Source organism: Molossus molossus, unplaced genomic scaffold (genome assembly GCF_014108415.1).
Source record: "Molossus molossus isolate mMolMol1 unplaced genomic scaffold, mMolMol1.p scaffold_m16_p_5, whole genome shotgun sequence".
Lineage (NCBI taxonomy): Eukaryota > Metazoa > Chordata > Mammalia > Chiroptera > Molossidae > Molossus > Molossus molossus.
In genome coordinates, this window is record NW_023425388.1 from 61,226,479 (window position 1) to 61,245,923 (window position 19,445).

At 35.4% G+C, this 19,445-nt stretch overlaps 1 protein-coding gene across 10 annotated transcripts in view; it reads left to right on the plus strand.

Moving 5' to 3' along the window:
* Window positions 1-19,445, plus strand: part of ZNF148 (zinc finger protein 148) — a 146,099-nt gene that overhangs the window by 102,522 nt on the left and 24,132 nt on the right. For 7 of the 10 annotated variants that reach the window (XM_036243885.1, XM_036243886.1, XM_036243887.1 and 4 more), the window contains 3 exons: window positions 6,713-6,838; window positions 16,215-16,338; window positions 17,631-17,714. In XM_036243885.1, coding sequence (XP_036099778.1) covers window positions 6,713-6,838; window positions 16,215-16,338; window positions 17,631-17,714 — 334 coding nt within the window. Of the gene's footprint in view, window positions 1-5,737; window positions 5,800-5,992; window positions 6,035-6,403; window positions 6,472-6,712; window positions 6,839-16,214; window positions 16,339-17,630; window positions 17,715-19,445 lie in introns of those variants that run through there. The other 3 variants (XM_036243893.1, XM_036243892.1, XM_036243891.1) reach the window with 3 other exon arrangements.

Consider the following 19,445-nt stretch of genomic DNA (forward strand, 5'->3'; position numbering starts at 1 on the left):
CTTCATCCATGAAGCCTTTTGCAGTTATGTCAAATCTAATTAATTTCTCACTTTCGTTCCTGCCATTATTCCCTATTCCATTCATTTAGGTTGAGCCCAACATGTGCTGTCTTGAATTTGTTTATTTTTTTGGTGATGCATCAAAAATCCCCATCTACATTTTAAGACTTTTGAAAAGGAGATCATTTATTTATTTATTTAAAATTTTATTTTTCAATTACAGTTTACATTCAGTATCATTTTGTTTTAGTTTCAGGTGTACAGTGTAGTGGTTAGGCAATCATATACTTTACAAGTGATCTCCCGGTATTTCAAGTACCCACCTGGCACCATACATATTTATTACTATATTCCCTATGCTGTACTTTATATCCCCATTGATTGTTTTGTAACTACCAATCTTTATTTCTTTATTTTTTATTTTTATTTTTTATCCTCACCCGAGGACATTTTTCATTTTTGTTCAGATAGAGTGGGAGGGAGAGAGAGAGAGAGAGAGAAACATCGATGTGAAAGGGACACTTCGAGTGGTTGCCACCCGCACGACCAACCAGGGCTGGGGACAAACTGCAACCAAGGTACGTGCCCTTAGCGGGAACCGAACCCGAGTCTCTGGACTGCAGGCTGATGCTCTAACCACTGAGCCAAACCGGCCAGGGCCAATCTTTATTTCTTAATCCCTTCACCTTTTTTACCCAGCCTGCCAATCCCTCTTCCTTCTGGGAACCATCAGCCCGTTCTCTGTATCTGTAAGTCTGTTTTGTTTGCTTATTTATTTATTTTATAACCTAGTTGTTATCTTCTTTCATGGTAGCAATTTTCCAACAGGGAGATTTTTTTATTTCTTCTTTTAAAAAAATCTTTATTATTGAAAGTATTATAGATGTCCCCTCCCTTTTCCTCCATTGATCTCCGTCTCCCACCCCCCCTCCTACTTTCCCCAAACTATTGTCTGTATCCATTGGTTATGCATATAAGTTCTTTGGTTTATCTATTCCCAATCCTCCCACCCCCCTTCCCTCTGAGGTTTGTCAGTCTGTTCCCTACTTCCATGTCTCTGGATCTATTTTGATCAATAGCTTATTTTGTTCTTGATACTCCACAAATAAGTGAGATCATGTGGTACTTGTCTTTCTCTGACTGGTTTATTTCACTCAGCATAATACTCTCCAGGTCCCTCTAGGTCATCTCAAAAGGTAAGAGAGCTTTCTTTCTTGCAACTGCATAATATTCCATTGTGTAAGTGTACCACAGCTTTTTTATCCACTCATCTACTGATGGCACTTGGGTTGTTTCCAGATCTTAGCTATTGTAAATATCTCTGCTGGGAACATCAGGGTGCATATATTCTTTCTGATTGGTGTTTCAGGCTTCTTAGGATATATTCTTAGAAGTGAAATCACTGGGTCAAATGGCAATTCCATTTTTAATATTTTAAGGAAACACCGTAGTGTTTTTCATAGTGGCTGCACCAGTCTGCATTCCCACCAGCAGTGTACTAGAGTCCCCATTTCTTCACACCCTTGCCAGCACTTGTTTGAATTGTTCCTTTATTTTGTTCTTTAGAGTCCACATATATGTGGAATGATAGGGTATTTGTATTTCTCTGACTGGCTTATTTCACTTGGCATAATAGGTCCACCCAAGCTGTCACAAATGGTAAGATTTCATTCTTTTTTATGGCTGAGTAATATTTTATTGTATATATGTACCTAGCTTTTTTATCCACTTGTCTGTTGATGGGTACCAGGGCTGCTTTCATATCTTGGCTATTATAAATAATGCTGCAGTGATAATAGGGGTGCATATAGCCTTTCAAATAACTGTTTTGGATTTCTTTGGATATAAACTCAGAAGTGGAATTGTTGGGTCATGAGGCAGTTCTGTTTTTAATTTTTTGAGGACTTTCCATCCTGTTTTCCATAGTTGCTGCACCAGTCTGCATTCCCACCAACAGTGCACAAAGGTTCCCTTTTCTCCACACTCTCACCAACACTTGTTGTTTGTTGATTTATTTATGATAGCTATTCTGTCAGGTGTGAGGTGATATCTCATTGTGGCTTAATTTGCATTTCTCTGATGATTAGTGACATTGAGTGTCTTTTTATATGTCTATTGCCCATCGGTATGTCCTCTTTGGAGAAGTGTATATTCAGGTCCTGTGCCCACTTTTTAATTGGATTTTGGGGGGGTGGTGTTGAGTTGTATGAGTTCTTTATAAATAAGTTTTTTAAAAATAAGGGGTATTAGCTCCTTATTGGATGTATTATTGGTGAGTAAATTCTTCCATTCAAATAGGTTGTCTTTTTGTTTTGTTGATGAAGGAGACCTTGTATTTAGAATGTGTTCTCAGTGTCTAGAATTATGCTCTACACATGATAGATCAGTAAATTTAAAGCTTTTGTTGTATTATTTTAGACTAAATTTAGCACAGCAGGCACTTAATAACTGTTGAGTGAATAAGTGAGTGGAAGAGCTGTTATGGAAAATAACAAAGAAGAATATCTTATTTTCAGATATCAAGATAATGTATAGATACCTGAACTAGCTGAATATAAAAGTAGGAGAGGTTTTTAATTGAGTTTATTGGGATGGCATTGGTCAATAAGATTATATAGGTTTCAAGTGCACAATTCTATATCATCTGTATATTGTATTGTGCGTTTACCACCTAAAGTTAAGTCTTCTTTTGTCTCCATTTATCTCTACTTTACCTCATTTTACCCCCATCCTTTCCCTCTGGCAATCACAATAGTATTGTCTGTATCTATGAGGATTTTTTTTTAATTAAAAAAAATTTTTCCTTTATTGATTTTAGAGAGAGAGAAAGGGAGAGGGAGATAGAAACATCGATGAGAGAGAACATTGATTGACCGCCTCCTGCTTGCCCCTCATTGGGCTTTTGGCTGACAACCTGGGCATGTGCCCTAACCAGGACTCTAACCAGTGACCTCTTGGTGCATGGGTTGATGCTCAACCACTGAGCCACACCAGAGGGGTTCTCCCCCACCCAATCCCTTTACCTTTTTCACCCAGTTCCCAACCCAAGATAGTTTATTTTATTATTAGACCAGAAATAGTGAAATAAGTCTTGAAAAAGGAAAGAATTATTCTGCGTTCTGGGCTTGAGTGATTAGAATCAAGGGAATATAGAGAGGCCTCTTTATGTTTAAGGTTGGGAAAATAAAGAGAAAGACCAAAAATGAGAAAAAATATCAGCTGAGATATATACATTTTGTTAATCCTCACCCAAGGATACTTTTTTCCATTGATTTATTTTATTTTATTTGTTTTTAATCCTCACCTGAGGACATTTTTGCATTTATCTTCAGATAGAGTAGGAAGGAAAGGGAGGAAGAGAGAGAGAGAACAACATAGATGTGAGAGAGACACATCTACTGGTTGCCACCCACACAACCCCACCCAGGGCTGGGGACAAACCCCAACTGAGGTATGTGCCCTTAGCAGGAACCGAACCCGGGGACTCTGGTTTGTGGACTGATGATTAGAGTGGAAGGGAGGGAGGTAAGGGGGGTGGAGAAAGAAAGAGAAACATTGATGTGAGAGGAGAGAGACATTAATTGGTTGCCTCCTGCAGGTGCCCCTCCAGGGACCGGGGACTGAACCCATGACCCAACCCGTGACCCTTTGGTACATGGACTGATGCTCTAATTACAGCCATTTCGTCTGGGCATGAGATATATTTTAGAACTAGCAAGAACTAGATTTTACCGTGGCAAGGGGTGAGGAAGCATTGCCACTGTGGGACTGCAAAGTATCCTAAGGATGCTGAGGAAGAAGTTAGGCGAGTGTAGACATGACATGAAAAGTCATGCTTGACAGCTTCCCTAGTCTCAGTGGGAGACCTAGAGGGAGCCTCAGTGGGTGTATGAGTATTAGAGTTTTAGATGGAGAAATGTCTGGGTTTAATAAAATCTTATGAAAGATGGATGGGCAGGATGATAGACAGTGTTAATGGTATTTCTGGTTTGGTAGTAAGAACAGTATTGAAATTTACCTCTCCAATGTAGGCATGAGGTTTCACATGGAACTAGGACTAGGTGAAATAGTGAAACTTAAGTGATGGGGGAAAAATCAAAGATTTTATTTTTTTGTGTGTGTTTTTTTAAATTAATTTTTAAAATCTTCACCTGAGGATGTTTTCATTGCTTATGGATGGGGCGGATGAGGGAGAGAAAGTGAGAGAAACATTGATGTGAAAGAGAAACATTGATCATTTGCTTCCTATATGCACCCTGCCTGGGGATCGAACCCATAACCTTTTGGTACATGGGACAGTGCTCCAATCAACTGAGCCCCATTGACCAGGGCTATTTTTGTTTTTTAAAAAAATTTCCTAGTTTTTTGGTTTTTATGATGCTTTAGTAAATATGTTTCAAAAATCTAGCAAACCAATCTTTTTAAATACCATACATCCGTAGATGCTTGGTTTAATTAATTATATTTCAGTTTATTTAGGTGAAAAGTAACACTGAGAACTTGATTTTCTTTTAAAGATAGTTCTCAAGAAGACAGTAGATAACTTGTGGATGAATTATTGTCTTTTTCGTTATGCTTATTTTTCATGTTTTATAAATTATTGTAGTCTTCCTTGGACCAAAGAAGGTTTGTATTTCTCCAGACTTTTCGCAACTTACTTTTTCTAGCTGTCTTACTGCACCCATTGCTTTATGTTTTGGGATTTACTGACATCTTTTCTAAGTACCCTAGGCTGGGCCATATACTTTAGTGTATGGTTGGTTGGTTGTATTACTTTATTTTATTTATGAGTGATAAGCCTATTGGAACATTCTAAAAATGTAACTTGCTGTGTGTCTATTAATATTTGTAATGCTTTGATCCATTGATATTTCTAGGTTTGAGTCTGTGCTTTCACAATGTTAAAAGCGTATCTTATATTTGAAAATGCAAGTAGTAATATGATCACTTTCCATATATGTGGAATTAACTAAAAGGCTCAGATATGTGTATTAATCTTTTTCACTGCATAGAAAGGCTCTTCCTTGATTTGTGAATAACTGCTAATTGCAGAACTTATTTGTCCATTTGTCTTATACTGCACTTGACACTTTTACTAAAAGCATACTACATTTTCGTGGTTTCTTTGCAATCTGTATAAGCTGACAAATGTTGGAACTACTTTAGTGCCACTGCAAAATAGGACAGGAGTTTAACAGATACTTATGGATGGTCTGCTATCATTTCTCCTTGTCTCATACCCAGCTCAAGTATGTCACTTTAGTTCCCATTACTTCAGATGGTAACATGTCTGTATGTTCCAAATAATGACACCAAAAGAAGCCATAAAGAATAATCCATAGTACCATTCTATAGCCTAATGGAATTATTGGCTGCATTATCCTTTACATCGTGCTTTTGTGCCATGGTTCTCCTTGATTGTGATTCTCATACTGTCTACATTCCAGGAATTTATGAAAGCTTTCAGTTCCTTATTTTGTCTGAAATCCCTGGCTCATGTTGCATTTTCCTCATGAATCCCTTCCACACAGCTGTGTCTTCCAGCTTTACATTATGAATCTTTAAGATGTTTATAATCTTTTGCATCTTTCTTAGTGTATTTTTTTTAAAAAGTAACCATTAGCACATTTTTACTTCCTGAATTATTATCAAAGATTATAAACAACAAAGCTTGCAAACAACATAAATTAATTTCTCACATTCCAGAGGCTGGAAGTTCTAAATCAGGGTACCAGCACCATAGGGTGAGGACCTCCTTCCAGGTTGCTGACTTTTGTTGTGTCCTCACATCGTGCAAGGGTCAAGTATTTTATTGTACTTCATAGCTTGTTGAGTTGAACATTTCTTAGTTTTAAGATTCTTGTGTTTTAATTTCAAAGATAGATTGAGAATGTAGCAGTGAGGGGTGGATGACTGAGCCTCATCAGTTCCTTACGAGAATTAACACCACCATTAGTGTTAGAACCCTGGTGTGTTGTTGTTTTTTTTTTTAGGACAATTCTTCGTATCTTTGAGAGCTGAGATCTGAAGATAGGTAATATGGTTGATATTTTAATGCTTCTTTAGTATTTCTATATTTATTGTGTAGTTGGCATCATGTCTTGTACATAGCGGGTAGCCTAAAATCATATTGAATTCCATAAACATATTTGGTGATGGTTTGTTGTAGAAGCCAGGAAGCACTGGCTAAAATATTGTCAAAAGTGTTGTGCTTAAAGATAATTGAAATTTTATTGTTTGTCTTACCTTCCTTTTGACATGACTAACTTTTACAATTTTGTTTTTCTGATATTTTGTAAATTAAGAGAAAGCCCATTGCAAAGTCCAGATACTCCTTTTATCCCCTTATATTTTATTGATTTTTGGAATTTAACCTTTTTTTTTTTTTTTTTTTGCTTTTAACTTCAGCATCACTTTCCTTAAATGTGGGAGTGAAATTGATTTTACTGTCTTGACTTCCTCTTTATTCTGGTAGGTCTTATAATCATCTTTCCCCAGGACTTTTGAAAACTCTAAGTTTATGTACTCTTGATTCTTATTTTTCAATTGCCTATTAATGAATTATTCAATGAACTATTTACTTGCATACAAACATAGACTGTTCAAGGAGCCACATAGATGTAGGGTTAGCAAAGGATTAAACATGGCACTGTCTTTTTTGTCACAATGGACTTTCTTCATTTCTAAAATTGGTTTTTGTTTTTTTTAACAGATAAGTGTAAAGCAGGAAATTACTTTTACTGATGTATCTGAGCAACTGATGAGAGACAAAAAACAAATCAGAGAGCCAGTAGACTTACAGAAAAAGAAGAAACGGAAACAACGTTCTCCTGCAAAAGTAAGAGAATATATTAAGGTGGTGGTCCCTAACCTATTTACTAATCCCAGACTGTTGGTTAATCTTATTGGCAGGAACCTGACTGGACAATAAGGCAGATGTAAAAAGTATCACATGATTTAGTAAAGTTGTAATTTTGCTAAATTTCAGCTTCACTTGGAGGAAGTTATGCATGCCTGAATGGAGGTGTGGTGCGCCATTGCTTTCAATATTTTCACTTCTCTTTCACTGAGTCTTTTTTCTAAAAGCAAACTTTTCTTTCCCTGTGTCTATCTCTTCTTTAAAATCTGGCAGATGGTGTGCAGTGCCCTGCTTTTCATTCATATTAAATTTACTTATTGTAACATTATGGTTTTAGGAAAATTCAGTACCAATTATTCATCAGGAAAAGGTTGTGGAATACTTGTATTCGAATAGAATGTAAGCTCCATGAGAGCAGGGAATTAATTTTTTTCACAGCTATGTCTCAAGAGCCTGGAATAATAATAGTAGGCATAATAGATATTCAGTAAATACTTTTTGGGTGAATGAATAATAAGCAAGTGATCCAGTAAATACAATTAGGAATTGCCTGCTTTTTTTCCCCCTCTTTGGTACAGTAATAGTTGACTATTTGTAACATTTTGGTATTCCTACAAAGTCTGAGCTCTGCAGTGTATTTACAGCTTTATAGTTTTTTTCATCTTTTGTTTTCTTTCCTCATATAGTAAAGAACGTTTTTGAAAAAGATCATATTATAACATGACCTTTTTATTTTGAGAGCTAATTGTTTTTGCATTTTTTATTTAAGTCACAGTTACCATTATTTATATATTTGTATACTTTTGGACTTAGTGGTGTGCTGGAGCCCATTGGTCCTGGCTTGTCAGAGCTGATGGCTAAGTTTTCAGGAATTTTGCAAGTCAGTGCTAAAACCATTAGTAGCTTGCCTGGCCAATGTGGCTCAGTTGGTTGAGGCTTGTCCTGTGCACCAAGAGGTAGCTGGTTCCATTCCTGGTCAGGGCATATTCCTGGGTTGTGGGCTCAGTCCCTAGTTAGGGGGTGTGCAGGAGGCAGCCGATTGATGTTTCTGCCTCACTAATGTTTCTATCTCTCCCTCTCTCTCTAAAAATCAATAAAAGCCCATTAAAAAACAACAACAAAAAAAAACGAGCAAACTAAAATCATTGGTAGCTTTAAAATTAGCCACAGTGAGAATATTTACACTGTGGAAATCAGTAAACCCTTCTCAGCCCCCTGCCTTCTTAACCTGGTGTTAAACATTTACCAACATACCACTGCTTTTGGGATACATAAGTATACCTTATCCATAGATAGTCATGTTTCCTAGAGGTAACTGCCTTGATTTTTTGCCATGTTCCCTTTCTGTCTTCAAATTTGTACAGAGAGAGAGAGAGAGAGAGAGAGAATTTCCAGATTTTTGACACTTGAAGTGTGAGCTATTTTTACATTTAAAGTTATTAATGGTTTTTATAAGGATATTATTAGCTGCATAATATTCTTTTGACATATTGTATTCAATGATTGCTTTGTTCTTGGAAAGTTATATTCTCTTTGCCTTCATTTTAAATCATACTGCACTTAAAATATTTATATATAGATATTTGTACACTACAGAATCAAAGAACATGAATTTTTAAAAAGGTTTCTTGATAATGTTACTCCTTCCAGAAATGTACCAGTTGCAGCCTGCAGTGACCGAAGGTATGTCTGTCTACACTCTCATCAGCCTGGAGTACGAGACTTTTGCTTTTTTTGTAACTTGATGGGTATCTCAGTAGAGTTTAAATTTTAATTTCTTTAGTTACTAAATTTTTTTTCCGTAATCATTGGCATTATATTTCATGTTTTCTGAAATCCCTCCCTCCTCTTTTCTTGGGGTTAATTTTTTCTGAGCAATTTGTACGATATTTTTTGTTTGTTTTTTACATTAACGAGTAAACTCAGACTCTTTATTATAGAACAATACCAGGTTTGGGGGTAATTTTTGTAAAATGGTTTGTGATAGTGATTATCTTACTTTGGGTTCACTGCTGATCTACAAGGAATTTATTTCAAATCTAAAAACAACATAATTATATGTAAGTTCTACATTTTCTTTGGTATTTTATTGCCCTGTTTTTCTGGTACTATTCTTGAGTGTAATGTATTCTGAAATTCTGACCAAAGCTCTACTAGAGTATATTTGGTAGTATGTTCTAGGTGTTTGTAAGTATAGATCAGGTTTTTAAAGGGTTTAAGCTCTTTGCTTTCTATTTGAGATAAATTTGTTTACAATGTGTTATTTTATATTTCTAAAGGCATTATTGAAGTATTTATATAATCTCTGTAGTTGCTAGATGAAAGATTTGGCCTAGTTTAAGTATATTTTATATAAGAAAATACTTTTGGGGGCAGTCTTTTTAGGGAATTCTTAGGAGGGTGAAATGACCAGAAACATATGGCAGACGGGCTATGAGAATAACAAGAACAATTATTTTTATATTAAAAATTTTTTTTTTATTGATGTTAGAGAGAGAGGAAAGGAAGGGGAGAGAGAGAGAGAGAGAAACATCAATGAGAGAGGACATTGATTGGCCACCTCCTACATGCCCCCCACTGGGGATCAGGCCCACAACCTGGGCATGTGCCCTGACATGGGTCAATGCTCAACCACTGAGCCACTCCAGCTGGGCCAAAAACAATTATTTTTAAATTGTTTTGATATGTTACATGTAATGGGACAAAGAGAGTGGTTACGGACTGTTTTTAACACAGGTCTACAGTCTCCGGATAAATGTTGTTTTTCTCAGGCATGTGTTTAAAAATTTATACTTCTGATTTTTCATTAAACTCTTTCTACCCTTTTGTATGAAGAGCAAGAAAATCTTATCTCAAGTTTATAAATTAATGTGTTGCTTATTTTAAATTCCTTAAAAAACAACTTGAAATTTATCAGTGAATTATAATTTATTATGCTTAGAGGACTCCACTCTCCCCAGCACCTTTCCCAAATCTTGAATTTTGCCATTATGAATATTTTGAGTGTGTGTCACTATTGCGTGATGTTAGATTGGAGATCTGTACAGGAAATATAACTAAAGTAATGTGATAAACTTCCAGTAAAAACATCAAAGCTTATAATAGCCATATAAATGTGGCTTCCTTCCAGATAAGTTTGTGGCATCATGTCTGTAGAAGAAGGTAATCAAGCTAGTGAATGTAATCTAGCTCAAGTTATTTGATACTGTATGGAATAAGCTGTTTTATGAAAGTAAATTTTTCATATAATAGAAGCTGATCACTTTTAAATGTCAAATTTTATTTTAACCACTTTATTGGAAATTTTTAATGTATTTTTTTTTTTTTTTATCCTCACCCGAGGACATTTTCATTTTTTATTCAGATAGAGTGGGAGGAAAAGAGAGAGAGAAACATCGATGTGAAAGGGACACATCGAGTGGCCGCCACCCGCACAACTCAACCAGGGCCAGAGACAAACTGCAGCCAAGGTCATGCCCTTAGTGGGAACCCCGGTCTCTGTGGACCACAGGCGGATGCTCTAACCAAACCGGCCAGCGCTGTAGTTTTCTTTTTAAATAGAGCACATTTGAACATGACTCAGCTTTTAATGTCTTAGAGTTGATATTGTAAACATTTTTAAAAGACTGTATGTATTGTAATGAAGGCCTCTGGGAAGACTGAGATACTAGGGCTTTCCCCCCTTTCCCTAAAAACTTTTGACGGCTACATTTTGTTTCTTGACTGCTTAATGGCATGGTGTTCATTTTTACATTGTTATACCTATGTGGCCACTTAACATTATATTCCATTGCCCCTTTGAGTCTATTTTTGTTCTGTTGTGGATGAGGATTACAGAGCACCAAAGTTATTAGAAATGTATGAAAAGTCTCAATGGACTTAACGCCGTCTTAGCACATGCGTGTCAGTGGTTCTTCATCTGGGCTCTCCATTAGTCACCTGTACAACTTTTCCACTTAAAAATACCCAAGCCCTAGTGGTTTTTCTTCAGAGGATTTCCATTTAGACTTTAAGGAGTCCAAGGGGGATTGTGATTTATGTTCAAGCTTAAGAATCTCAAGTCTTGATACTAGAAATTTCTGGAGAAATGAGGTGTTATATTTTGTTTTTTTTTAGATAGAGTGGGAGGGGGGGTGGGGATAGAGATAGAAATCGATAGAGAGAGACAGAGAGAGACACATTGATGTGAGAGAGACACATCAATTGGTTGCCTCGCGAACATGCCCTGATCAGGACCAGGGATTAAACCTGCAACCCAGGTACATGCCCTTGACTGGGAATCAAACCTGTCACTCTTTGGTGCCTGGGCCAACTCTCTAACGGCTGAGCCATGCCTTCCAGGGGAGAAATGAGGTGTTATCACCTACCTGACTTTGCTATTGACTTGTTAGATGTTTAGAAGATAATGTTTTCCATCACAAAAGATTTTAGGAGAATTATTGAGTTAATGTTGACTAACTGTAAGAATCATTTTTAGTAAAATATAATAATATTGTCCTAATTCAGTATTGTATGCATTTTATAGGTCTTTCAGACTTCCTAGTAATTGAAAGAAATAGAGTAGGGTACATTTTTTTTTTTTATCCTCACCTGAGGACATTTTTCCATTTTTTGATCAGATAGAGTGGGAGGGAGAGAGAGAGAGAGAAAGGGACACATCGAGTGGTTGCCACCCACACGACCCAACCAGGGCCGAGGACACACTGCAACCGAGGACACACTGCAACCGAGGTACATACCTTTAGCGGAAACCAAACCCAGGTCTCTCTGGACCGCAGGCCGACACTCTAACTGCTGAGCCAGACTGGCCAGGGCAGAGCAGGGTACTTTTAATTATTTACTTTTTCTTATTTTGAACTGTATCTTCTTTTTCACTCTCAGCAAATAATTTTCATATCTATGATATGCCAGGGTGTCTTTCCAAATAAGGGAACTGGGTTTGTTTGTTATAACACTGTAGGAGGTCTGAATAGAAATTGATTATTCAAAGTTATGCTGAACTCAGGATGGAAGAGCGTAGTCCACAAATTAACTTGATTATAAATTATATAGAGAATCTTTTCCTGGCAATTTATTATATACCATTGGTTCCCAGAAGAGATTTGTGATTTTGATATCAAAAAGATTTTAAATTGAATGATATAAAATGGGGAAAATTTAATTAAAAGCAGCAGAGAAATAGATATACTCAGCACTTGTCCTGTATACTAACGTGATTGTGGAAGAAGTGGCTTTGAAGATGAAGTATTGATTATCAGACTGGGGTGGAAATAGGAAATAATCCTGAAGAGAAAAATGAAGAAGAAAATGAGTAAAAGAAGATAATAGTATTTTATTTATATAATTTTCCCATGGAATTATATATTCTGACTAAACAGTTTTTCCACAGAACTAAACTTCAGCTTAACAATATTTGATTCAAACCTTTCTTTAAAAAATATCACATACTTCTTTGTCTAATATTTAGAAAACATGAGAGAAATAGCCTTTTCTAAAATTCAGAGTAGTTATGCTGAACATCTGTTATTGTACCATGCTTATGATCCAATGTATTTCATGTTCTGGCACTGTCAAAAACTTGCCACTTAAAAATGAAATTTGATAATATGTAAAATCTAATATTAAGAGACAATAAAAATTCTGAAGAATGAATGAAAGTGACTGTGAGGATGGGCTCTTAGAGATAACTAGGATGGTTCAAGTGTGGTGGTTATTGCCCTGGACAACTTTACTATCTTGTTGTGTGACTTTGGGGTTGCACTGTTTTTTATTTCTAATTGGATTTGAAGAGTAAAGATAATTTTAGATGATCTCATTTTCCACTCCATTTCAGTAAAATAACTGATAGTAGGTGAAAAATTTAAACTATTTTCTCCAAGTTGTCTTTTGGATTTTGGTGGTTTAGAGATTTAGATTGATTTAAGAATGTATGATAAAACCTATAATCATTAGTTTAAAATATGCTTTAATGATTTTAGTAGTTCCTAGATACAGTATGCATCGTATAGAATGGAAAAATCTCTGCCTTTAAGAGAGAACTCGCTGAGGGGTGTCAATTTTCAGGTGTTCAGTGGCAGTGTCTCTTGAGGGCTGAAAAATCTCTGCAATGAATAGGCAGAGCTTCGTGTTTTGCCTGACTAAATAGCGTTGGTATATTATTTAAGATAACCATCACTGTATGTATAGGTAGCCAGCTGGGAACATATTTGGCTCAGGACAAAAACATACCTACTAATGGGCCATGAGATAGAGAGTGCAGATTAGTTGAGTTCCATTTGGCACTGAAATAATTTACTAAAAATTGTTTTAAATTTATTAATTAAGAAAAAAACCAAGCCCTGGCTGGTTTGGCTCAGCGGTCGGAGTATCGGCCTGCGGACCAGAGAGTCCCAGGTTCAGTTCCCACTAGGGGCATGTACCAAAAAAGAAAAAGAAAAGAAAAAATCAAGTATGTTGAGTTATTTAGATCATTACTAATTTCTCTACTCTTCATAAAGCCTGATTGCTTAGTCTTTATAATATACCATGTTTCCTCAAAAGTATCAATGACAGGATGCAAGCTAAATCATGTGGAGATATATGACATTTAAACTTTGAAATTTCAAATTCTTCAGTTGTAATGTTCTTTGTTGAAGGGAAAAAAAGAAAAGCAGAAATATTTTGGTACTAGTAGCAAGAAAGACTGCTAATCTCTAAGGCAAACATGCTTAACTGTTAGACACATTCTGTTCAAAGATCTTGAAAAACGGGGTGTGAACAAGAAAAGAGAAGCCAAGTCTGTACCAAGGAAGAAAACTTTGCCTACATTGATTTGCCATTTCTGTTCCAATAAGGGACTTTGTTCTTTGCATACTCACCTCTCTGTAACATTACTTAGTAACATTGAAAAATTGAAAAGTATTATTTCTTACAAAAAGTTTTGAAAAGAATAAAGTGGTAAGCTTGTGAAGATATTTGGCATGGACGGCAGGTAACCACATCAATAGACGTGTATAGCATCTCTCACTGTTTTGGACATTGGGTTTATAGTGATGAGTAAAACAGGCAAAATCAGATAGTTACATTTAAAACAAATTACAGATTGGAAGGACCATTGGTGGTCTTCTGAGGCAAGATGAATTTTACTTTGTGTGTGTCCTTTATACAAAGATGTTTGTTACTTTAGCCTGAAAAGAAAAGAAAAAAGTAATATAAAATGCCTAAGAATTTGATTTTTCTGTCTTTGAGCTTTATAAATACACTAGAATTTTCAGTCTGCTATTCACAAGCCAGTGTTAGTTGATTCATCCATAAAATCTACCTTGAATTAAGGCTTGAATCCACAGTGAAAGGCAGCATTACCTCTAGTGACAGAAAACAATGACCTAGAACCCCTTAACTCTTCCTCAAAAGGCCGTGTACATCCGTTTCACATGAAGTAACTTGGGCCACATTTGTTCCTCACAAAGCTTTCCTTGCAGTTGCTACACCACAGAAAGCTATTGAGCTGCCGTGTTTTTTGGCACATGGATCTTCTTATTTATCAATATGTGAAAAAATACCTGGTACTATATTGTTTATAGTTCTATTTTATATTAAATGCTTAATATCTTTTTGTTAATATTTTATGTTAGAAATATTTTTAAACATTTTGTGTTTTTATTTGTTTGTTTTGCGCAGTATTAACTTGCATATTATTTTGTGACTTGGAAGGGTTGAAAAAAAATGTTTGGCCAGAGATGCAACTTTTTATTCTCACCGACTCTCTTCAGGAAGTTGTGACACCCACTTTCATTCGCCTGCCAAGTGTTTCCCTCTGACTTTTGTGCATAGACTTTGAAGCATTGTTGACCACATTGGCAATTTGCCAGAATCCAGTTGCCCTGTATAATTTGCATAATAATTACCATTGATTTACATACAGTCTAGGTGAATTGTTTTCCTAAACTTAAAGTAAAAAAAAATTTTTTTTAATTTAAAGCCTTTTTTCCTTGCCTACTTCCTTTTTCTAGGTTTGAGGAAGGGATAGCTGTGTATTTACAGGCCTTAATCAGTTTCCAAAAGGCCTTTGCATTTGTTAAGATGTTTCCTAGATTTCTACCTTGTGTGGTCACAGTTCCTTTGCTCCCACTCTGTATGTCCCCACCTCTAGTATTGTTTGCCTCTCACTTGCCTTGCCCCTCCTGATCTTATCTCCTAGTTTTATTTGCTTATTTTCAAATCATATTCGGCTTTCTTCACTCCTTAATATTAAAAAAAGGGATCATTGATTATTTTTACTCTGCCACTTACTTGTCTTATAAGGAAGGCAGTTTAATGTTGTTCATTGAACAAAGGCTTGATAAATTGGAATACATGAAGCCTAAATGTGGCTTCTCTGTGGCACTGTCCAGATCAGGCCCACAATATTCTCAGCCTTAAGAAGATAATGTTGATTTATTGGTCACCTATATTCCTTTCCCATACCTACTCAAATTTATTTATTCAACAAGTATTTTTTTTGTTAGGAATATGCTTAATAATAGTTTAGTAGTCCTAGAATAACCTTAGAGATCCTGGACTGAAACAGACTCTAAATTCTAACCTAGGGTGACTTGAAAACTTTGTTTTCCCATTTTAAAAAGAAAAAAGGAGGAAAATGTAATAGATGAGCATTTATGTGGTTTAGAAAAGTTTTTAAAGTATATTCAGTGTAAAATCTTTCTCCCACCTTATCTCCCATCTGCCAAGTTCCCCAGCCATCACAACTGAGGTTATATACATTTTATGTACATCCTTCTCAAATAGTTCTTATGTATATACAAATATATATATTCTCTTGTATACAAAAATTAGAAAAAATTATTACTGGATACTAAACCTTGCTTTTTTAACTTAATAAACCTTAACCTCTTTCTATATAAATAATAGCTTTCTCATTTAACTTTATAACCACACGATATTAAATTATATACATTTTTCATGATTTATTTAACCAGTCCTATACCAATTGATATTTATTTGCTCTTTGTCTAAAACAGAAGACTTTTGTTCTATGTGTGTAATAATTTGAAATAGAAAATAAAGCTGTACTCACCCTAACAGAGAACAGTTAGGGACTCTATTAGACATCAGCATTGGAGAGGTGGGGGCAGGGCACTGAGATCCTACTTAACTAGCTTCCAAGGTTTTATTAGTGACCTTTACCCTTTCTGAGTCACACTGTACTTTACAATCAATGATAACATTATTCTAACAGCTTTTTCAAAATTACTTAGGAAAAAATATTTCATAATCTCTGGTGACCATTGTTTGCATTAAAAGGCATTATCTTTTTTATAAATTAGTGTTACGTTTTTAAAACTTCTTTCTTTTGTTTTGCCTTTTTTTAAACTAGATTCTTACAATAAATGAGGATGGATCACTTGGTTTGAAAACCCCTAAATCTCACGTTTGTGAGCACTGCAATGCTGCCTTTAGAACGAACTATCACTTACAGAGACATGTCTTCATTCATACAGGTATTTCTTGAGTTAAAATGGGCTTAATGGCCATTAAATTTTTCTTTGCTATTTTCATCTTTGTGTAAATGTCATTCATTCCTAAGACCATAGCTAACCTGGCATTTCAAATCAGAGATTTCATAAGGCCAGAATGTCAGAAGGAAACCAGGAAAATTTTTAAATGAGAAAACAGTTGGCATGGATGTGCAAAATTAATTAATCTTAATTAGACACTTATTTGGCTTAATGTGTTCTTTTTAGCTAGAGAAACAATTAAAGAATGTATTATTGAAAGCCTGTCAGCATTTATTTTTCTATGCAAGACATCCAGATGGAGTTTGAAATATGTTTTGGGAATCAGATATAAAAAATGATAATTAAGAACATGAAGTTGTGGAGGGCAGAACTAAAAGACTGATCATAGATCTTTGGGGAAACAGATTAGACATGTAGATTGAATTAAGGTGGGGGGGCACTAATAAGGTCATTTTGATGAACTAGAAAAATAACAGTTGTCCCAGAAGACAAAAAAAGGAGGGTATGATCAATAATGGTACAACATTCAGAGAATATAGAGAACTGAGGAAAAAAACACCTTAGAATAAATAGCAAGGAGATAATGAGTAGCTTTTAAGAAAGTAGAGTGTGGGGTTAAAGCACTAGTGGGTAGTGAAGAATTTGAGACATAAGATATACTTTTCTTTTAAGAAGCTGTGGTGAAAGGAAGGCAAGAAAGTAATGAAGGAGTGTTTCAGGATTTCTGTCAAGTTTCTTTGCATAGAGCAGACCAAAGAATACTTTCCTTAAAAGGAAAAGCTCCAGCAGAGAGGGAACATTTGAAGATACAGTATTTTTTTTTAAGGATGTTTAGAAAGTTCTGAAGGTTCTGGAGAAAATAAACAGTCATGAAGTAATGGTTAGCCACGGAGAACAGTGCGGGTGGATCTCCTCCAGATAAAAAAGAAGAAAAGATGTTGAAGACACTAGATAACCTGTAGAGTCCTTTTAGCCTTGTGATTTTTAAATTCTATTTTAAGTTGTTTTACTTCTTTTTTTTTTAATCCCTTAAATACTATAGATTGATTTAGTCATGTTTTTGTGTGTTTGTGAGGATGTGAATTTTAAAACCTTGGGGAAAATTGAGAGGAAGTAAAATTCTGTTAAGTTTTAATGAACAGTTTAAAACATTTCATATGGATAATATGGAATTTTCCAGAATTTAGGCTTCTAAGATTTATCTTTCCTCAGAAATAGTACTATAAACTGTGTTTTATCCAGTAACTAATTTGTGGATGTGAAATTATTTTAAGGCGAAAAACCATTTCAATGTAGTCAATGTGACATGCGTTTCATACAGAAGTACCTGCTACAGAGACATGAGAAGATTCATACTGGTGAGTGTTGCCACCCTTACTAGGGTCATTAAAATTACCATTTCAGATATAGGGAAGAATTTTTAATGAGTAGCAACAACTTGTTGCTACTTTCATTAGTTTTGTTTCTAAAGAATATGTTATAGCTCATCTTTTTTCCTCTTTTAATATATCAATGTTAACTGTTAAGATTTGGCTTTAATGTCTAAGCCTAATACATAACCTTGAAGTAGGGTTTTTTATAATAACTTAAAATATATTTAAAGTGACAAAAGGAAGTTTTTGTGAAATAGCTGTTTTCTTAAATGTTTAATAAGTTTAGAGTGGGTAAAATTGTCATTTACATTAATTAGTCTGAGGGATGGGAGCAAAATGACTGTGCCCTAAGATAGTAATACCACTTTTTTTCTTACTCTTTCTTGCATTTAGCTTGCTATATCAAAGTTGTAATCCTAATAAGTTGGAAACTTTCAGTTTTTCAGTTAAGTTGTTAATTATTTAGAAACAAATATTTCAGAAGATCACTGTAAAGGAACCCATTTTAGAACAAACATTTATTTATTGGTTTTTTGGGATAGTTTTATATGTAATCTTGATTTAGTAGATGGTTAACTTGTGATTTGTGAGGTCCCTAAACATGGTAAACGTGTTTTTTTAGAATTGAATTTTAGTATTTTGCTTTTTGTGGTATTGTAAAAATAAGAGTTGGTGAATTTGTATAACTCTGATTCTTACATTTAAATAGAATTGAGAATGCTGGTGATAATATATGAATATAAAAAATATTAAAGTTCTTCATATTTCTCTCTATTAAGTACTTAAGCCAGTACCTGCTCGGTGTTGTTCTTGAGATGTGTTCTCATGGTGTCTGCAGCACCCATGAAAGGGGGTCCTCGGACAGCTTGTCATGTAGACAAAGCACACTTTTCTGTCTAATAACTTTCCTTGCCTTTCTTTGCCCCTAACAAGGAAGCACGAATGTGGCTTGCCTCCTTAGATAAAACTTCATCTATGCTACATATCTGTACACTTTGATGTTCTGTTTTTCCAAGATTGTTACAATACAAACCACCCATTTCAGTTTCTTTTTTTTATCCTCACCGGAGGACACTTTTTGATATTTTGTTCAAATAGAATGGGAGGGAGGGAGGGACGGAGGGAGGGAGAGAGAGACAGACAGACAGACATCGATGTGAAAGAGACACATCGAGTGGCTGCCACCCACACGGCCCAACCAGGGCCGGGGACAAACTGCAACTGAGGTACGCGCCCCTAGCGGGAACCGAACCCGGGTCTCTCTGGACTGCAGGCCAACGCTCTGACCGCTGAGCCAAACCGGCCAGGGCGCCATTTCAGTTTCTTAAAGACGCATTTATTCATCACTTTCAGATGGAAGGGAGTACACTAGGCACCTTGGGCAAAAGAAATATTTTATTATATTATGACTTATAGCTCAATTTAACTTTCTATATAATAATAAAACCTGACCAGATAATGATAAGTGAAAGTGGTTAACCATTTTTGTATCTTTTTAATACCTATTAGATATTGATGATTTACTCATTTATTCAATGACATTTTACTGAGCCTTTAGTATTTTTTAGGTACCAGAAATACAGAAGTGATAAAAGGCAATTTCCTCGGAGTTGATATTCTGATGGTAGAGACATACATATAAGCAAGCACACTGTAATAAGTGTTGTAGAGTTTAAATAAAATGCTGTTATGCCCTGAAGAAGAGAGCTAGATGTG